General features: G+C 42.1%; 2 protein-coding genes across 2 annotated transcripts in view; one reads left to right on the forward strand and one right to left on the reverse strand.

The window, feature by feature from the left end:
- LOC116694709 (transcription factor Maf) overlaps positions 1–10,445 on the forward strand; it is a 49,305-nt gene extending 38,860 nt beyond the window's left edge. Inside the window, exon 3 of the mRNA XM_032524564.1 lies at positions 4,465–10,445. The gene's annotated coding sequence lies outside the window, so the exon portion shown is untranslated. The remainder of the gene's footprint in view (positions 1–4,464) is intronic.
- wwox (WW domain containing oxidoreductase) overlaps positions 4,411–16,453 on the reverse strand; it is a 136,841-nt gene continuing 124,798 nt past the window's right edge. The window contains exon 11 of the mRNA XM_032524586.1: positions 4,411–5,896. Within this exon, the coding sequence (XP_032380477.1) occupies positions 5,705–5,896 (192 nt within the window). The 3' untranslated portion in view covers positions 4,411–5,704. The remainder of the gene's footprint in view (positions 5,897–16,453) is intronic.

Consider the following 16,453-nt stretch of genomic DNA (forward strand, 5'->3'; position numbering starts at 1 on the left):
CACTCTAAGGTGGCCTTAACCAGACGCATTACATCCCCACTCTACTATCTGCTTGTGACAGATGTATTTATGTAATGGTTTTGATAGGTATTGATTCACAGGGTGGAGCCAGTTAAGAAACAGAAAAATGAAATTTCAAAATCAACATGGCTGGGGAAGGAGGGGGGTGGTATGTAGTTGAGATGACGCCTAACAAGAAGAAAAGAGAGGCAGAGAGAAAAAGACGTGCGTGAAGAGGGGAAAGGTCGCCAGTGACGGCAAACCATTTAGAGGAAGCTCTGGTGGAAGGCACACACAAACAGATTTGATTAAACAGATGAGTGATGAGAACGACTGAAAACATGCATGAACTGTGTGTGTGTGTGTGTGTGTGTGTGTGTGTGTGGTGTGTGTGTGTGTGTGTGTGTGTGTGTGTGTGTGTGTGTGTGTGTGACCTTGGCTTGGCCCGGTGGTAAAGTGGGGCGTCAAGAGAGTCAGTGTGAGAGCAGCCAAGCGTTCTCCCTCAGATTAGCAGGCTTTATTACTGCCACCAACCACTGGCCTGACAAATCCTCTTATTTCATTTTACCTTCCTTTACCTCTGCCTTGTTCTTTCTCTTTTCCTCACTCTTTTATTCCCCTAAAACCCCCCTCCCCCTGTTTTCACCTGACTCTGTAGTAGCTTTGCATTTCACCTTACACCCTGCCTGGCTCGCTCTCCGTTTTAACTCACAGTGTAACAACCCTATTTTCTGTTTCCTAAGTTATTTCTCTTCATTGTCTTTACATCTCCCATACCACTCTGCCCATATATGTACAGTTATTTTTCTACCTTCCTCGACTCCACCTCTTGCTCCATTCCTCCTCTCCCTATCTCTCCCCCCTCTCCCTCCCTTTCTATAGTGTGATGAATCTGTAGACAGGGGCTAATAATTGTACTTCAGCCCAAGTGCTCATTTTTCTTTGTGTTTGAAAGCTGTGACAGGCAGGAGCTCTTTTTTCTCTACCCCATCCCTGCTCTCTCTCTCTCTCTCTTTTTTCTATCCTCACACAATGGTAAGTAAAATAACTCAGGGTTTACAAGGTCATGCTGTCTAGCGGTGAGGACACGCTGGGGATTTGGGGCTGGACGGATTTCCTCAAAGGTGCCATGCTGAGACTTCAATAAAAACAGAGAAAGTTATAGATTGCACAAGCAGATCTACAGGGGGAAATAAGTGCATTTGATAGTGAACAGGCTTACTGAATCACGGTTATCTTGATTCAAATGTTATCAATGCTGCTTCTAAGAATCTATATAAAAGAGCACATGAACGAGGCAAGGGGAGAGAAATGTCTACTTTGTTGCATGTTGCAACAACTCCAGTTTCTTTGTATTGCACGATTTTATCATTTGCAAGGGGAAAACTACTTAAAATACTATAGTTCTTGTCATATTAAACTTCCACATCTTATTTGCAGTGTGTTTCTGAGCAGTGTGTTATTTTTTATTTCAGTGCTGCTGATGCGATACTTCTCAGAAAGAAATGCATCTGGCACAGCAAGACAGGGCAGTCCCACTGCACTGTTTACCTCTAAAGCCTCACACATGCACATAAACAAACACACACACACACACACCACACACACACACACACACACACAAACACACACACACACACACTGGTTGTGTCATCCTAAAATGGAATTCAAATTGCATTTTCAAACATCAGTGAAATAAGACTTATTAAATCAAAAGATATTATTTTGACAAGAAGGCTTTTCATTTTTATGTAAACGTAAAAATTTAGAACAAAGGGGGTCTGTGGAAATGATCAGCTAATTTTTCATTCTGCAATTATTAAAAAATATGTAATCTTAGGCCACGTCCAAAGAAGAAGTGTGCAAGCAAAGCACATGTGCAGATAGTGCAAGGAAATAATATTTTCATCGACTGTACAGTAATACTTTATGAAAATTGATCAGCAGTTTTAATCACAATATCATCCTCAAAAGAGAGAGGTGGAAAGAGAGCACAGGGGATGGAGGAGAACAGAGACTTTATTGCCTGCTGTAGTTAGATGGTAAATTTCCTCCTGGCAGATATTTATTGAGTTAGTTGAGTCTAGAGAGAGCTTTAACATTGATTGTGATCATTAAATATATCCGCTTGAAATGGCAACATGGCATTCCCTCAGTCAATAGAGCCAATAGGAGTAGAACAAAGGCATAATCAAATCAATTCTCTCATAATTATTCTTTGAGAGGTGAAATTAATCACAAGAAGAAATAAAAACAATAATGGAAAATGAAATGGTCAGTCGTAAACAATTACGGCCCAAATTGAAATAAACTCAGTGAAGGGGAAAAAAAATCAACTGTAAATCCAACTAATTAAAATGACATTCTAATGTATATTGGTTATTTGGTTAACACAGGCTTTCTGTTATTATACTGTCCTGTACTGCTATTATAAGAGAGAGATAAAGAGATGGAGAAATAAAGAGAGACAGAAAGAAAAAGTGTGTGTGTGTGCGTGCACGCGCAGGGGCCTTGACTGTGGGGTCAAAGGATCGAGGTCCTCCTCTTGTGAGAGCTGTGCTTCTCTCTCCTCCCTGCTCGCTGAGAGGAAGTGTAGCTTATTGATTAGCTATCAGATGATTCCGATAGAGCCTGATCGATAGGACTTTGCATGAAAGCCAGGCAGGACCCTCCCTCTCCACTCAGGCACGCACCCATAGATCCTGCACAGACGTCTCGTTGCTTGTTTGTTCTCCTGAAGATCCTCCTTTGTGTCTTCAGTCCGCCCCTCCAATCGAAGGCTTCCTCAAACGCTCTGTCTGTTTTCTATAGCTCCATAGAGTTGTCATTGATAAGCTTAGCTGATCACGATGCCTTCATCATTTGCTTCATTTCTCTTGACATTTAGTCACAAAGCGTTGTGGTTATTTTATTCCCAGAATTAGACTTCCTCCTTTAGCAGAGTGGTAGAGGAAAGAGGCCAAACATTACCGAAGTCTCAAGAGTGGAATTATTCTCTTAAGGATTTTCACAGAAGAGATTCTGCAATAAATTTCATCTTAAGAAGTTATTCAGTCAAGAAATCTTTGAATAAAAATTTATATTGCGATATTGGTGGAGTGTGACACAATGCAGGAGTCAGACCCAACGTGAGAGACCAGATGAGGCAGAACTAGTATTTAAGTATATCAAAAGTAGCCACAGCCAAACAGGAAGTCTGCAATTGGAAACAATAAACTCAGCGGGGTAGACTAACTTAATAAGTCGCTGGGATCTAACAACAAGCAGAGGGAAACTAAACAGCTGAACCGCTAAACATATGTCTGTTCAACGCAGAACCAGGCAGAAGGGAACAGTATCCTCTCTTACAGAGGCATGTTTCAACGCTCTGCAGACTGAACACACATGTTGAAAATGTGCTGTGTAATTGACAAAAAGGCAAAGTCTCATGTGTGACCACTTTTTCCATGGATAGTTCACCAGGAGCAAAAGTGTAGTGACAGAGCCTGATCAGCACCACGGACAGCAGCCAGGGTAATCCTGTCATCGTTATTATTTCTAAGATTGTAGTGGTGGTGTAGCTAACACTGCTGTTTATTCCTATTTAGTATAGCTACAGCTGAATCACCCAGTATGTAATAAATGAATGTAACCGATTCAGGGGTCACAGCACCGTGCTGCACCTGGACAGGTTTATAAAATCTGCTTGGTTTCTCACTCAATTATTCGCTGGGTAAATATGAGACACTGACTGCCCTTGCAAATTGTGTACTGTGTGTGTGTGTGTGTGTGTGTGTGTGTGTGTGTGTGTGTGTGTGTGTGTGTGTTGTTTGTGCTGTATCTCTGTTCTGTGTGTGTCCTGTGCTGTGAAAGGAAAGTGATAAGACACCTGTACTCAGGGTGCAGTACAGATTATAACAGGGTAGGACACCGGTATCAGTTTCTGGACAGGCCACGGCTGTGTAAAGGCATAGCATGTTTCTGATTGATGTGTGAGTGTGTGTTCTGTGAGTGTGTGTGCATAAGAGGGCCACTGAAAGAGGAACAGAGGAAAAGAGATGGAAAAAGCAGCGCTGAATTTGTGTGTGTGTGTGTGTGTGTGTTACCACAAGGCAGCTGATGATCCATGTATGAGAGTGCAGGTTGTCTTTGGGATCAGCTGGTAGATCTGTACATGTCTGACATACAGAACATGAACAATGTAGAGAGAAAAATTTAATTGGGGAAAAAAAAAGTTTGTTTAATGTATCATTAAACACACTAATGTTGATGATTTCTTAGTACACATCAAATACTTTTCTTTTCTCAGAAACAGTTCTACTTAGTCAGACTTCAGTGTTCACTTGTCGGCTCCCTACACAAATATCTCCCCCTAATGGCCTTCAAATGAATGGACTTCCACTTTGTGTTTAAAAAGATTTTACACACATGTTACTGTAAAACAGATTTTTATTAAATGTTCTTTCTCATTTGTTTTTCTTACAGATATCATGACTCTGGAATGCTGATGTTCCAAGAGCAACCTCTGGCACCCAGACTGCCATAAAGCACAATGTCTCAAAAGCGTCCCGACAGCGGCTTCACGGCAACCAATCCACAGAAAACCCAAAGTCAGAATTCAATAATACAACAATGATGATACAAAATATAAACAAGAGACTGAAATCACTTTCAAATTCTTCTACTACAACAACAACAACAACAAGGGAAGAAACACAGAAATTAAAGATCCTGGACTCTGGAAAAAAACAATTCTCCACCGTCTGTTTTTGCTATTCAAAAGGACACGAATCATCCCTTAAAATACCTCCAAATTGTAATTTAGATTTACCAGAGTATAAATTATTAATACGTAGGTTGAGTCAAATAACTAAGAGAAAAGAAAAATGATGTCCACACCCCTTTAGCACATGCCCAGAAATCAGGATATTGTAAATACTGTACAGAAAAAACAAATAGGGACATTGATAAGAAATAAAATTATTGCAGAATATTGTATATAGCCATAAGAATCATACCTCTAGTGTGTTTATATATCCATGAGTGTCACATGCCCATTACTCCTTATTTTATTTGAGCCCAAAAAGATTTAACCAACGCTCTCTGTATCTCAATAGGAAACATCAACATCCACGTAGAACTAGACAAGAGGATACTGAATTTAATTGGAACAAAAGACACAATATTTGCCAACTGGAAAGAAAGACACAATATTTGCCATATAGTGCAATTTTGCTGGAAACGGATGCATATGCCATAGAATGTATGCTTATTAGGTAACCTTGTATTATTAGCAAGACAGGTCATTTGCTTTTTTGAACTTTGCTCTTTTAAATAGTTGTGAAATGAAGACTTGAAAACGTAAAAAAAAAAAGCTACTGAGACAAACAGAGAAAAAAAAACAACTTTAAGAGATCCCTGAAATCCTCCCAAATCTTCTCCGGTCCCGCACCTCCCATTGTAAACTACCACAGCAGAGCTGAAGACAACTTAAACTTTAATTTATTCAGTAGTGTATATAAAAACCCCTCCTGTACTGTTTATGTAGTGTAATTTAGCCCCCGTAGTGACGTGACATAGCCAGATGGACTTCTGTGGTTTGGCAGCTCTCTTGTATCGTGCAGTACAGTTAACTTTTATTACGTTCATACCTAACTGGACATGACAGTGACCCAACATCCTTCCTGTTGGGCCAGTCCACCTTCTCCACCTCCTCGTTGGTCCATCAGAGGGCTTGTATGCCTGCTGACCTCTCTGCAACCAGGCGCTCGCTCAGCTCCCACAGGCTTTCAGCGCTGCTCTGGTCCTGGGCCTGGATGGACGGCAGGCAGCGGAAGCAGTTGTTGAAGTACATGCCGCCTAACCCTTCCAGCTCCGGCGCTACGGCACAGTACACCGTAGTGGCCGCCCCTTGTTGCTGGGGACAGAGAAACGCAAAGAAAGAAATACGAGTTCAGCAGGCAACTCATGACACTGAGATAACAAGGCAGCGTCAGCCGTCGGGAGAAGACAAAATACGGAGAACCCATTTACTGACTTAGACATTAGGACGTGCCCTGTCCAGAGAAAGAACAGTGGACACCAACTACATCGCTATGTCCTCTGTGAGACACATACATCTACACACACACTAACACAGAAATATAGACAGCAGGACAGAGTGTCAACAGGAAGAATAAGAAAAAAGGACTCTACAAGCTGTCTCTCCCCTCTTCCAGCAGCCCATGATGACTGGGTCATATTGCCATGGGAACAGCATAACTCCATCACTGTACATATATTTATATACATATACATATATTTATTTATTTATTTATTTCACTACTCTGTGTGTACAGGACCTCTGGCTACATGGGACCATAAGAATGCTACAGATGTATAGACTCACAATGGCGAATGTGAGAACATGAAAATTACACCAGCTCCTGTATGGAGGAAACGTATGTATAGTGTTAAAGAACAGGTTTTATGCCATGGTTATAAATGTATATTTTCACATGTTGTGTATATGGGTTCAGCCAGGCTTTTAAAGTTGAGAAAAAGTACTGGGAATGATGCAAGTACAATTCTGTACCTAGGTGTTTCAATCAGAAGCTAGAATAGATAAGCGATATTTTCGCAGAGAGTAGACACACACACACAGACACACACACACACACAAAGTCCTTTTAAAGGCAGGTTTAAATCTGAAGATCACTCAAGTCTCAACCCATAAATTGACTCTGACTCGTTTCATGTTGTAAGGCGAGATGCGCTGTAAAAGAAAAACAGTATTTAGACGCAAACTGCTAAATTCTCTAATACACCCTGTCCCATCAGTCAGTAATTAGTAGGGATATTCTTGGAGGAGGGAGACTTCTGTGACATTTGAAAATGAAAGTTGAAACTGCAGCAGAATAAACACGTCAGAGAGAATTACACACATAACCCAACTGCTCAAAGAGGGATCTTTCATGTTGCAGCTCTGGCTAAAAGCTGCTGTGACAGCTTCCCTGTAAACTCTGGGGCTGGAGACAACTTCTATACGGCCACATGAAATGGCTTGCCTCTTTATCTCCCAATGAGAGGCAGCCTGAATGAGATGGGGGGCAGAGAGAGTGAGAGGGAACACTGATGTGGAGGCTGAGGACTAATGTTTAGCACAGGGCACTGGCACATACTTAGACAACCCCATATGTGCACTAGTCAAACATGGGCACACATGCATTATGGAGCCACATTACATGCCCAATGTTTGAACAGTTTCCTAAAGCGGCTACAAGACAAATACACATGAAGCGGAAAGATCCATCGAGGTCTAAAACATTTATACTTTCTCATGCAAGTACAAAAATGTGCACATGAATACAAATACAATGAACGAACTACACACACCAACCAGATTCCAAGAATTTATTTTTCTCATCAACACACACCAAAACACAAGCCACACACTCACACACAACCCCCTCTCAGCTCTTTGTAAACTTCCGCCAGGAGGAGCCCTGGTGTGTAACGTTGCAGCAGCAGATTGAGTGTGTTTGAAGTGCAGTGTGATGAGAGAGCTGGTAAACAGCAGATGAAAAGGCAGCATCTCCCTGTGTGCCGCTGTCTGTCTCACCTGCCAGTGGGGCGATAACTTCATCCACATCACATGTCGCCATATCAAAGGCAGACAAATGCCAAGCAGTGTCTCTGAGTTGCAGGTTCACACGCGCTCAGTTTAACTCATCTCGCTTGCTTAGGGCATCTGATTTAGCTCGTCTGAGAGCTAAATGCTTTTTAAACCCCACTGAAGATTTCAGCGCCGCATGCTCTGACTCGCTGACGCCCCCTTGAACTTGGCTGACTTTCAAAGCAGTTTGTTTGTGTCCAGTTACCAAACACTGGTCCTGCCGCTAGTTAAAAAATTGATAAAAAAGACTTTGACTTTCATAATCCAGATTTATGTGGCGAAGTTCATAATCATGTCTTATGTATTATTATTTTTTTTAAAGTGCAAAGTCCATATCTTTCCTAGAAAAAAGCTGGGATTCCAGCAATGTGCTATCTTATTGGTGTTTAGCTCATCCCCCTCACCACTTGACCCTGTAACCTCTGCAGAAGATAAGGCTGATGAGATTAGGGATTAACATGCTCAACCACCCACCACAGCCATCTATCATTGTGTGTGTTTGTGTGTGTGTGTGTGTGTGTGTGTGTGTGTGTGTGTGTGTGTGTGTGTGTGTGTGTGTGTGTGTGTGTGTGGTGTGTGTGGTGTTTGCAGACAGGAGGCAAGGGGTGTGCGGGGTAGTGAGAAAGAGAACAAGAAGGGATGTGCAGCAACAACCTCGATACATTACGCAATTACACACACACACATAAGGTATTCATATGTGCATGCCTGAACACAAGCATGCGCCTGCACACGAGCACGAACAGATAAGCAAATAAACATTTGGGACAATCTACATGAATACGGTATATCACTGAACCAGTGTGCATCATACACATCTGTGGTGTAACAGCCATTTCTAACCCATGTGAAACTGTAGATTATGCCTGTAAATGTAGCTGTCTACAAACTGATGGATTTTGCTGTGTGTCTTTCTATCTTCTGCAACTAAATGTGAATCGTTTCCTTGTGTACAGTAGTAACATCTGTGGTGTTTTAGAGTTGTTCTCTACTACCCAAAGCTGTAAACTTTGACTTGACAAGAGACTTCTGACTGGATAACACAATTATAATCATAATAATAATATGTGGCAATTTGCCATGTTGCAGGTTATTGCAAAGGTTTTGTAGCTGTAGTAAATAAAGTGCATTTACATTACTTATTCATTGTGATTAAATTCATGATTGCCGGGTTGTCCTGCCAATTGCTGTGCAATTGGCCTATTCAGAAAGACAGTCATGTGGATCGATCCACCTATATTCATTTATAGATATTTATTATTATTCTTTAAAAGGTCTAATAATTTGCAGAGGAGCCTTTGTGTCAACAATGTCAAACATCATTTTAAAGGGTTTTGACCAGTGCCATGTCATTAATTAGCACAGTCAACATTTAGAGACTTGACTTGAGACTTGACTAGGACTTGTTTTAGATTACTTGAGACTTCGCTTAAACATTCCCCAAAAGAAAAACAGCTCTGCTATTACCACTCTGATTTGGGGAGGGGAGAAGATGGGACAGATAAAGTGCACCAAAACAGCCATAAATCTATAATGATCAAAAAATAAAGATTACTGCTCCACAGCAATATGACAAACCAAAGGATAACAAAAACACACCAGAATGCTGAGAAAATACTTACAAAAAACCCTGCAATAAGCTGACTGTGGAAATACAGCAATGGGTCTGCACTTAGCCTGGGATCCACTACTACGGCTAACTGCTCTGGGATTCGATCCAAGTCTTCCATCTCAGTATCGACTCAATACCCATGGACCTCATGGACTTGCAATAGAAACGTCCTTGTATAGTGTTACGCAATAATCAGTGGCTGAAAACTCTGTATTGAGCGTATTCAAAAGCAAAAAGGGTGTGTGGTGGAGATGTGATGTTGTTGAATTAACAGTAATGTTACTTTGCCGTGTTCTGTTCTGTGTCTTCATCATCCAAGTTGTACTCAGCCAGATGAGCTTTCTCTGACCCTATGCATGTGACCCTTCACCCCCACATCTGTAGTAATAACATTGACTTCTCCCTCTGACCTGGATGTAAATAAACCCAGTACTGTAGAACAGTCTGTTTTTGGCCCATCCCTGTACATACAAACTTGTAAATACAAACAGCTATGCATGCTGAAAACCTAGCAATTCTTTCAGGTACTTTTATAATCCCCAAATTCTCATATGGCATGTGCTGGAAAAATAAGAATACATTTAAAAAAAAGTAGAAAAAAAGAAAAGATTAAAAAAAAGTTTAAAATAAATGAGTTGATAATATTGTCAGGCAATATCTCTCTTGGACAGTGTGTGTAGAGTCTTCCTGTTTTCTTACTCCTGTGGGTGGTTCTCTTCCTTTGCCTGTCTTCTGTGTTTCTCCTCACCATCTGTGTCAGTTGTTGTCAGTTGGTATTTGTACAGCAGCGAGGGTTGAGGCAGAGCAGAACAGAGAGGGGGACGTTCACCAGCTGACCTCTGTGATTGCACTCCAATTCAGCAGCAGCAGTGCTTTAAGTTGGCAAAGCTATTTATGCCTGGGACACAATTTCAAAAGTTCAGTTCCTGGCATGAACCACCCATCATTACAGCATATCCCCATGCTTGTCATGCGAAGGCCCTCTGGATTTGCAGCAAGTCAAGAAAACGGTTTTGGTTGGAATCAAAATTAGATTCTTTTTATTTATATTTTTTGTAGCCTTCTTGAAGTTTGTTAAGCTGTCAATCACAGACAAGCAGCATTCTGTGTACCCACTGTGTAGTTTCATAAGATAGACAAGTGCAGATAAATTCTTGCAAGTACTATTTTACCCGGTTTTAGAGAAAGTCACATTTTTTGGTTACAGATTTCTTTTCTCATATATAAGCGGTAAAATACCTGGATTCTCAAGGTACTTGAATGAACTTGATGCATAAAAAACATTTTCTACAATCCAATGTAATAAGGCTACAGCATGCATTTGGAAAGTTTTTTCCTAGGCTTGTAGCCCCATGAAGGGATAAGAAGGAGTGCAGTGTTTGCCTCAGCCCTCTGCCCAGCCTCGTGGACAAGCTATCCTGAAAGTGGGATTCCAAAGGGATTGTGATTCTGTTTCAGAAATGTTTTTTTCAGCCTGTGATGTTTCAAATTGATGGAGGTGTCTGATTTTTAATCCGTGCTAAAGATATTTTACATTTAATAAATAACCATCGAAATCAAAAACTTCTTCTGTGTATGTGTGCAGTTTATGTGTGCATTTGTATGTGTGTTTTTAATTTATTTTTATTTAACCTTTATTTATCCAGGTAAGACAATTGAGAACAAATTCTCATTTGCAACAACGGGCGTTCAGATTCACACAGTTGCACGCATTCATACATGGAAGCTGTCCAGACAACCACAGTCTGATCTGCTTGCCAATGAGCAGCTCCACTGGAGCAGTTGGGGTTAAGGTCCTTGCTCAAGGGCACATCTGTGGTGGTGCCCACTCAGAATTTATCCTGTCGGTCTGTGGATTGAACCGGCAACCTCCCGGTCCCAAGCTTGCATCTTTAACCTTTAGGCCACCACTGCCGTGTGTGGTGTGTGTGTGTGTGTGTGTGTGTGTGTGTGTGTGTGTGTATGTGTGTGTGTGTATGTGTGTGTGCATGTGCGTGTGTGCATGTGCGTGTGTGTGTGTACATACAGCTATCTTTTCCTTCAGCCATGGCAACCTCTGCAAGCTGACAACTCAGCCTAGCGTGGCTAGCCCAGTGGTAGAGGGAACCCTGAGTAACGTGGTCCCCTCAGATAACCAAGTGGCCCCTCTATTTAGCTTGACTACTCAACCAAGAGGGGAGGAGATTAGCGCCTCAAACACCTCACATCACACTTCAGATAGTTCCCTGACACTCAGCCCTCTGTGTGACTAACCATGGATTTCCATCAACTGCGAAGCGGCTGTAGATCAGCGCCGCTGCGTGTTGGCTCCGCGCTCCACCGTCCTTCAATACCCACCAGGTCCGGATTTGTTGCGGAACGGCTGCGGCCATGACTGACAGCTGAAGTCACGAGGACCACCAAGATCTCGCAAATTCATTTCAATTCAATTCAAGTTCTTGCAATATAACATGATGTAGTTTCATAAACGGAACCACAAAACCTCTGACCTGTTGACTTCCGGCCGGCCCATCATGATATTTTCAAAGTGTTGTGCAGGGATGTATGATCCGCCAAAAGCATGTGTATTTTATTTAGAAAATCAACCGGATGTTTTATTTTGTTTCTGTGCTCGACTACTTGTCCCGCAAAATCTGTCCTGTGCTGAATTGCTGCAAAGCTCTCCAGGCACTGGCAAAAATAGAAGCTCTGCGTATCTGCTCCAGAAAGCTGTGGATCGCCGGAGCTGGGACGGAATTGGAACGCAGCCGTTCCGCAGTCAGTGAAAATACACACATGACTTTAATGGCAATCTATTGACTCCACTGCCATTCCGTAGTTGGTGGAAATCAGGGTGAGGTAAGCCATTGGTCACAGTAGATGTAAGCAAGTAAAGGTGCTGTGGATTTTTTCAGTTCCAGCACGATAAAATAATCTCCAAGCACTCTACAAATGATTCACTTCTACACATCCAACAGCACTGAATATAGTCTAAAGCCTTTATTCAAGTGGGTCACATAATTTGACTAAGAGCTTGTTTAGATCCTTTGAGTATAACAAGCTCTCCCCATCACGGGTCTCCCCAGTGATTAGTCCACCCCTGGTCATCTGTATATACTAAACTCTATTTCATACCCTCCATTAGCCCATAGGCGGATGGCAAATACTCACATATTGGCAGTGTGCTCCCTTGAGGGGCATTAAGGACAGAATGGAAGGGCCAGCCTCCCCCTCCCTTCTTCTCTTTCTGTTTCTTCATCATGCCTGCTCAATCTCTCGCAGTCTGTCAGCCTTGCCCCCTGCTCCTTCCTCAGCCCCGTTCTTTTCCATCAACCCTCTGCAGATCCCTTTTTCCCTGCAGCCCCAACCCCCTCCGGCCTAATAATTTACAGGACTAGGCATACAGTAGCTGAGATCTCATGGGTAAACGGTCATAGTAGTAGGGGTGGGAATCACCAGACGCCTCCCAATACGATATCATCACGATACTTATGCAACGAGACAATATTATTGCGATTTTAAACATATTGCAAAATTCTGCAATATATTGCAATTTATAACCTTTTTTTCAACTTCTAATTTTTCCCAATTTCAAATCATGTACCCAAAAGGAAACTTTGAAAGCATCTGTTTCATCTGAAATTATACATTTCTCCATTTGTTCATATCCCCTCAATTTTATTGCTGCAAAATGGAATTGTCAAGCAGACAAACTGACCAACACATATATAATAAAAGATCGATACTTGGTGCCTGTGTATCGATACAGTATTGCCACTGAAAATATCGCAATACTATGCTGTACCAATTTTTCCCCCTACCCCTACATAGTAGGACCTCTTGAAGGTGAATGGATATCTATCCCTGGAGTCCCGGTTCACAGATGAGCCCTGTTGACATTCTTTCTTTCTATATAATCGAGCAGAGGGATGTAGTAGAAGATGAGAAGCAGGAGAGAGAAAGGAGCAGAGGAATAAACTCTGTAGGAGTGACAGAGACAACACAAAGCACAGCAGGAAACCCCCATGCACTATTTTTCTCTGCGGCCCTCCCTTTCCCCTATTCGTGCCAGATAAGATCAACAGAGTGTCAGTCATCAACAGCCTCCTGTCACACTGTGATTGTTCATCTGGTTTGTGTGTGTGTGTGTGTTGTGTGGTGTGGTGTGTGTGTGTGTGTGTGTGTGTGTGTGGTGTGTGTGTGTGTGTGTGTGTGTGTGTGTGTGTGTGTGTGTGTGTGTAAATGTGAAGTCCAATGCGACATCGCTGCATACATTTAATAACCGCATGTTCGAGGGAACAATAGAAAAGGAAGTGAGGAACGAGGTGGAGGGAATGCAAAGGACAAGTGGTAGAGGAGGAGGGGAGGCATAAAGATGAGAGGAGGGACAAGGAGAGCAGAGAAGGAAACAAAGGAGAGGAGGAGGTGAGGGAGTTAGGACACAAGGCATCCATGGGGAAAACGACAAGGAGTCAGAAGGACTTGCGCAACCACTGTGAAACTATCTCATTTTTATCTTGCGAGAGGACTTCCGAAGTGATCCGCACAACCTAATTATTTTCCCCTAATAAAAGCAACATATGCTAAGACAATAAAAGGCCTTATTGGACACCTATTCATTAAACAGGAGCAGTAAAAGAGCAGGACTCTGGCACAAGGATTAGCTTTTAAAAGGGCTTTTCTCTGGCTGGAAATGGCCTTAGTCTTCCATCAGCACGCCCATATGGGTGCATAGCCCACCATAAAAGATCTGAATTATACATGAAGAGGCCTGGCTGCTTTATTGGCTGTGATCTGCTTTTTCACTCTCACCTGATTGCATCAGTGCACGACACTTCAAAGTTTGGATCTCATCCGCAGTGTATGAATACAAGGTGTGCAGTTTTGAGCGAAGAAATGTTCAAATGTAAAGTACATATTGGTAATGACAACCATTCAGCAGCAGTAAGATAACCCATAATTCAAAAAAGTTGGTCAAGTTAGTAACACCTGGTTGAAATAACGCATGCTGGTGACTCAAGTCTGACAGTTTGACACGGTGAAGTCATTATTCCATATGGTCAATGTACTGTAAGTGTCAGTATGTTTCTATTATGAGCAGAGCAATGCTGTCTGTGTGTCGGTATGTGAGTGTGTGATGAGCTGGTGTAATAGGGCCACACACAGGTGTGTGTATGCTCACCTCCTCACTGATGCACCAGCTAATTGGTCTCCTGCGGCAACCTGACATATTCACACACTCACAATCTCTCACACACATTTTCAGGTGTGCACATACAAAAACACCTCCCCCCACCCCACCCCCACAGCCACACACACCCACATATACACACACACACACACACAATGTAGTGTGCAATACTTATAGCCACATGTATACAGTTCGTGCAAATATGAACACATGTGCAAACACAACCATGCATGCAGCCACATGCACAGGCGGCCCGCAGAGTGTATTTCCAAATGAACTCATTATCCCAGTGCTGACTTCGAGTAAAGAATGACACCCTAACAGACTGATCATACTGTACACACCTACTGTAAAGTACTGTAAAAGAACAGAAAAAACAGTGACCAGAAAGCCATACTGTAAACCACAAGCTGTGAAAGAAAATGGAGCCAAGAGCCAAACATCTCTAAGTTACCTCCAAAAAGTTTTATTTCTCCCACAAAGAAAAAAGGCAGGAGCCCCGTAACATTAATAACGCAAACATGATTTGGCTTTTTGTTATGTTAAATAAATGTGGTGATAGCTGCCGTCAAAATGTAACATTACAACTGGGAGGAGGCCCTATTGTTCAATAGAGCAGAGATACATTTTAAAGTTACCACACAAAGCAGAAAGGGAAATGTATTTTTAGGCAAATGACTGACATGGTTGGAAAGAAAACTATAAATAATAAGTCGTCTAGTCCCCCTGAATGCACACAAAGTGGGCCTCAGGTACAAATGAAAATGTGTGTCTTCATTTCCTCTGTCTAAGAGCATAATTGAATGATGTCCTTGTTAACCTCAATATTCTATTTGTTTGCTTTCAATAACATCCTAACCCTATCTTACGTTCATCTTTCTTTTTGACTGTAGTAGGAAATAAAAAAAGTCTCTTCACACTGTCTATCCTGCTCATAACCTGCCCCCCCTTTCCTCGTGGTGGAGGTCGAGGGAGGGATGTTCTGTTTTAAATAAGAAGGCAGCACTGGCCCATTAAACTCTGATAGTAATGATATTAATTTGGCAGGAACGTGTCATTTTCACAGGAGAGCAACTAGCTGAACTGTCATTACGCACACACTTACACACACGCACACAGGCAAAGTATTCTGTCTCACTCACACTGTCTCTTGCACACACTCGCACACAAAAGCATGCTCTCCCTCCCTTTCTCCCTCTCTCTCCCTCCCTCACAGACACACACAGCAGGAACATGTCACAGGAGAGCAGCTAGCAGTAACATTATGAGAGAGTCGGAGATATCTGGTAATGGGATAGATTAGTGTGCCCTTGGTCACAACGGCTACAATGGAGTGACTGGAGCTGTGACTTATATCCATGTTCCCCCTGTTCACCCCTTTTTTACTCTTCTCTGTAGCACTTTCTCCTGATTCTCTTCCTTTGACCCCTTTTTCCTCTCTCCCCTTCTGATGCTCCAGACTTTCACATTTTGTCTCTTGCTTTAGCCTCTACAAGGCAGATTTGTCATCACTAGATTGTGAATAGGTGCGGGAAACTTCTTTAGAACAAAAGCCGAGCAAAGATCAGGGGAAGGGAACAGAACTTTTTGCCCTGCAAGAATGCAGGGCAGTAACACATTATCAGAATTGTTGTGTTTTTTTCCAGTTATGGATCTTTGTTAATAGAGCTTAATGAGCACAGAGGACCTTACTAATCAATACATGAATACAAGTGAAGGCAATCACAAAGCTGTCACAGTCAACTGCGCTAAAATGTTTTCATTTAGTTGTATTTTTATTGTTTGTAGCATTTCAGGTTAATAGATTACAGAATATTATCCATACGTTTTTGCATATACTGTAGAAGTTTGGGTTTAGTCATGTTGCCAGCCAGATATTTAAAGTGGATTGGCTCAAACTCAAAGTGAATGCATGTAAACGGTTGTGTGTGTTTATTTGCAACTGAGAAAACCTGAGACTGAGAAGAAATGGCACAGAGAGGAGATAGCGAGATTGCAAAAACACTTCTCTTAGAGGAAAAGGGTGTTAAGGTTCAGA

The sequence above is a fragment of the Etheostoma spectabile genome, chromosome 8 (genome assembly GCF_008692095.1).
Source record: "Etheostoma spectabile isolate EspeVRDwgs_2016 chromosome 8, UIUC_Espe_1.0, whole genome shotgun sequence".
Taxonomy (NCBI): domain Eukaryota; kingdom Metazoa; phylum Chordata; class Actinopteri; order Perciformes; family Percidae; genus Etheostoma; species Etheostoma spectabile.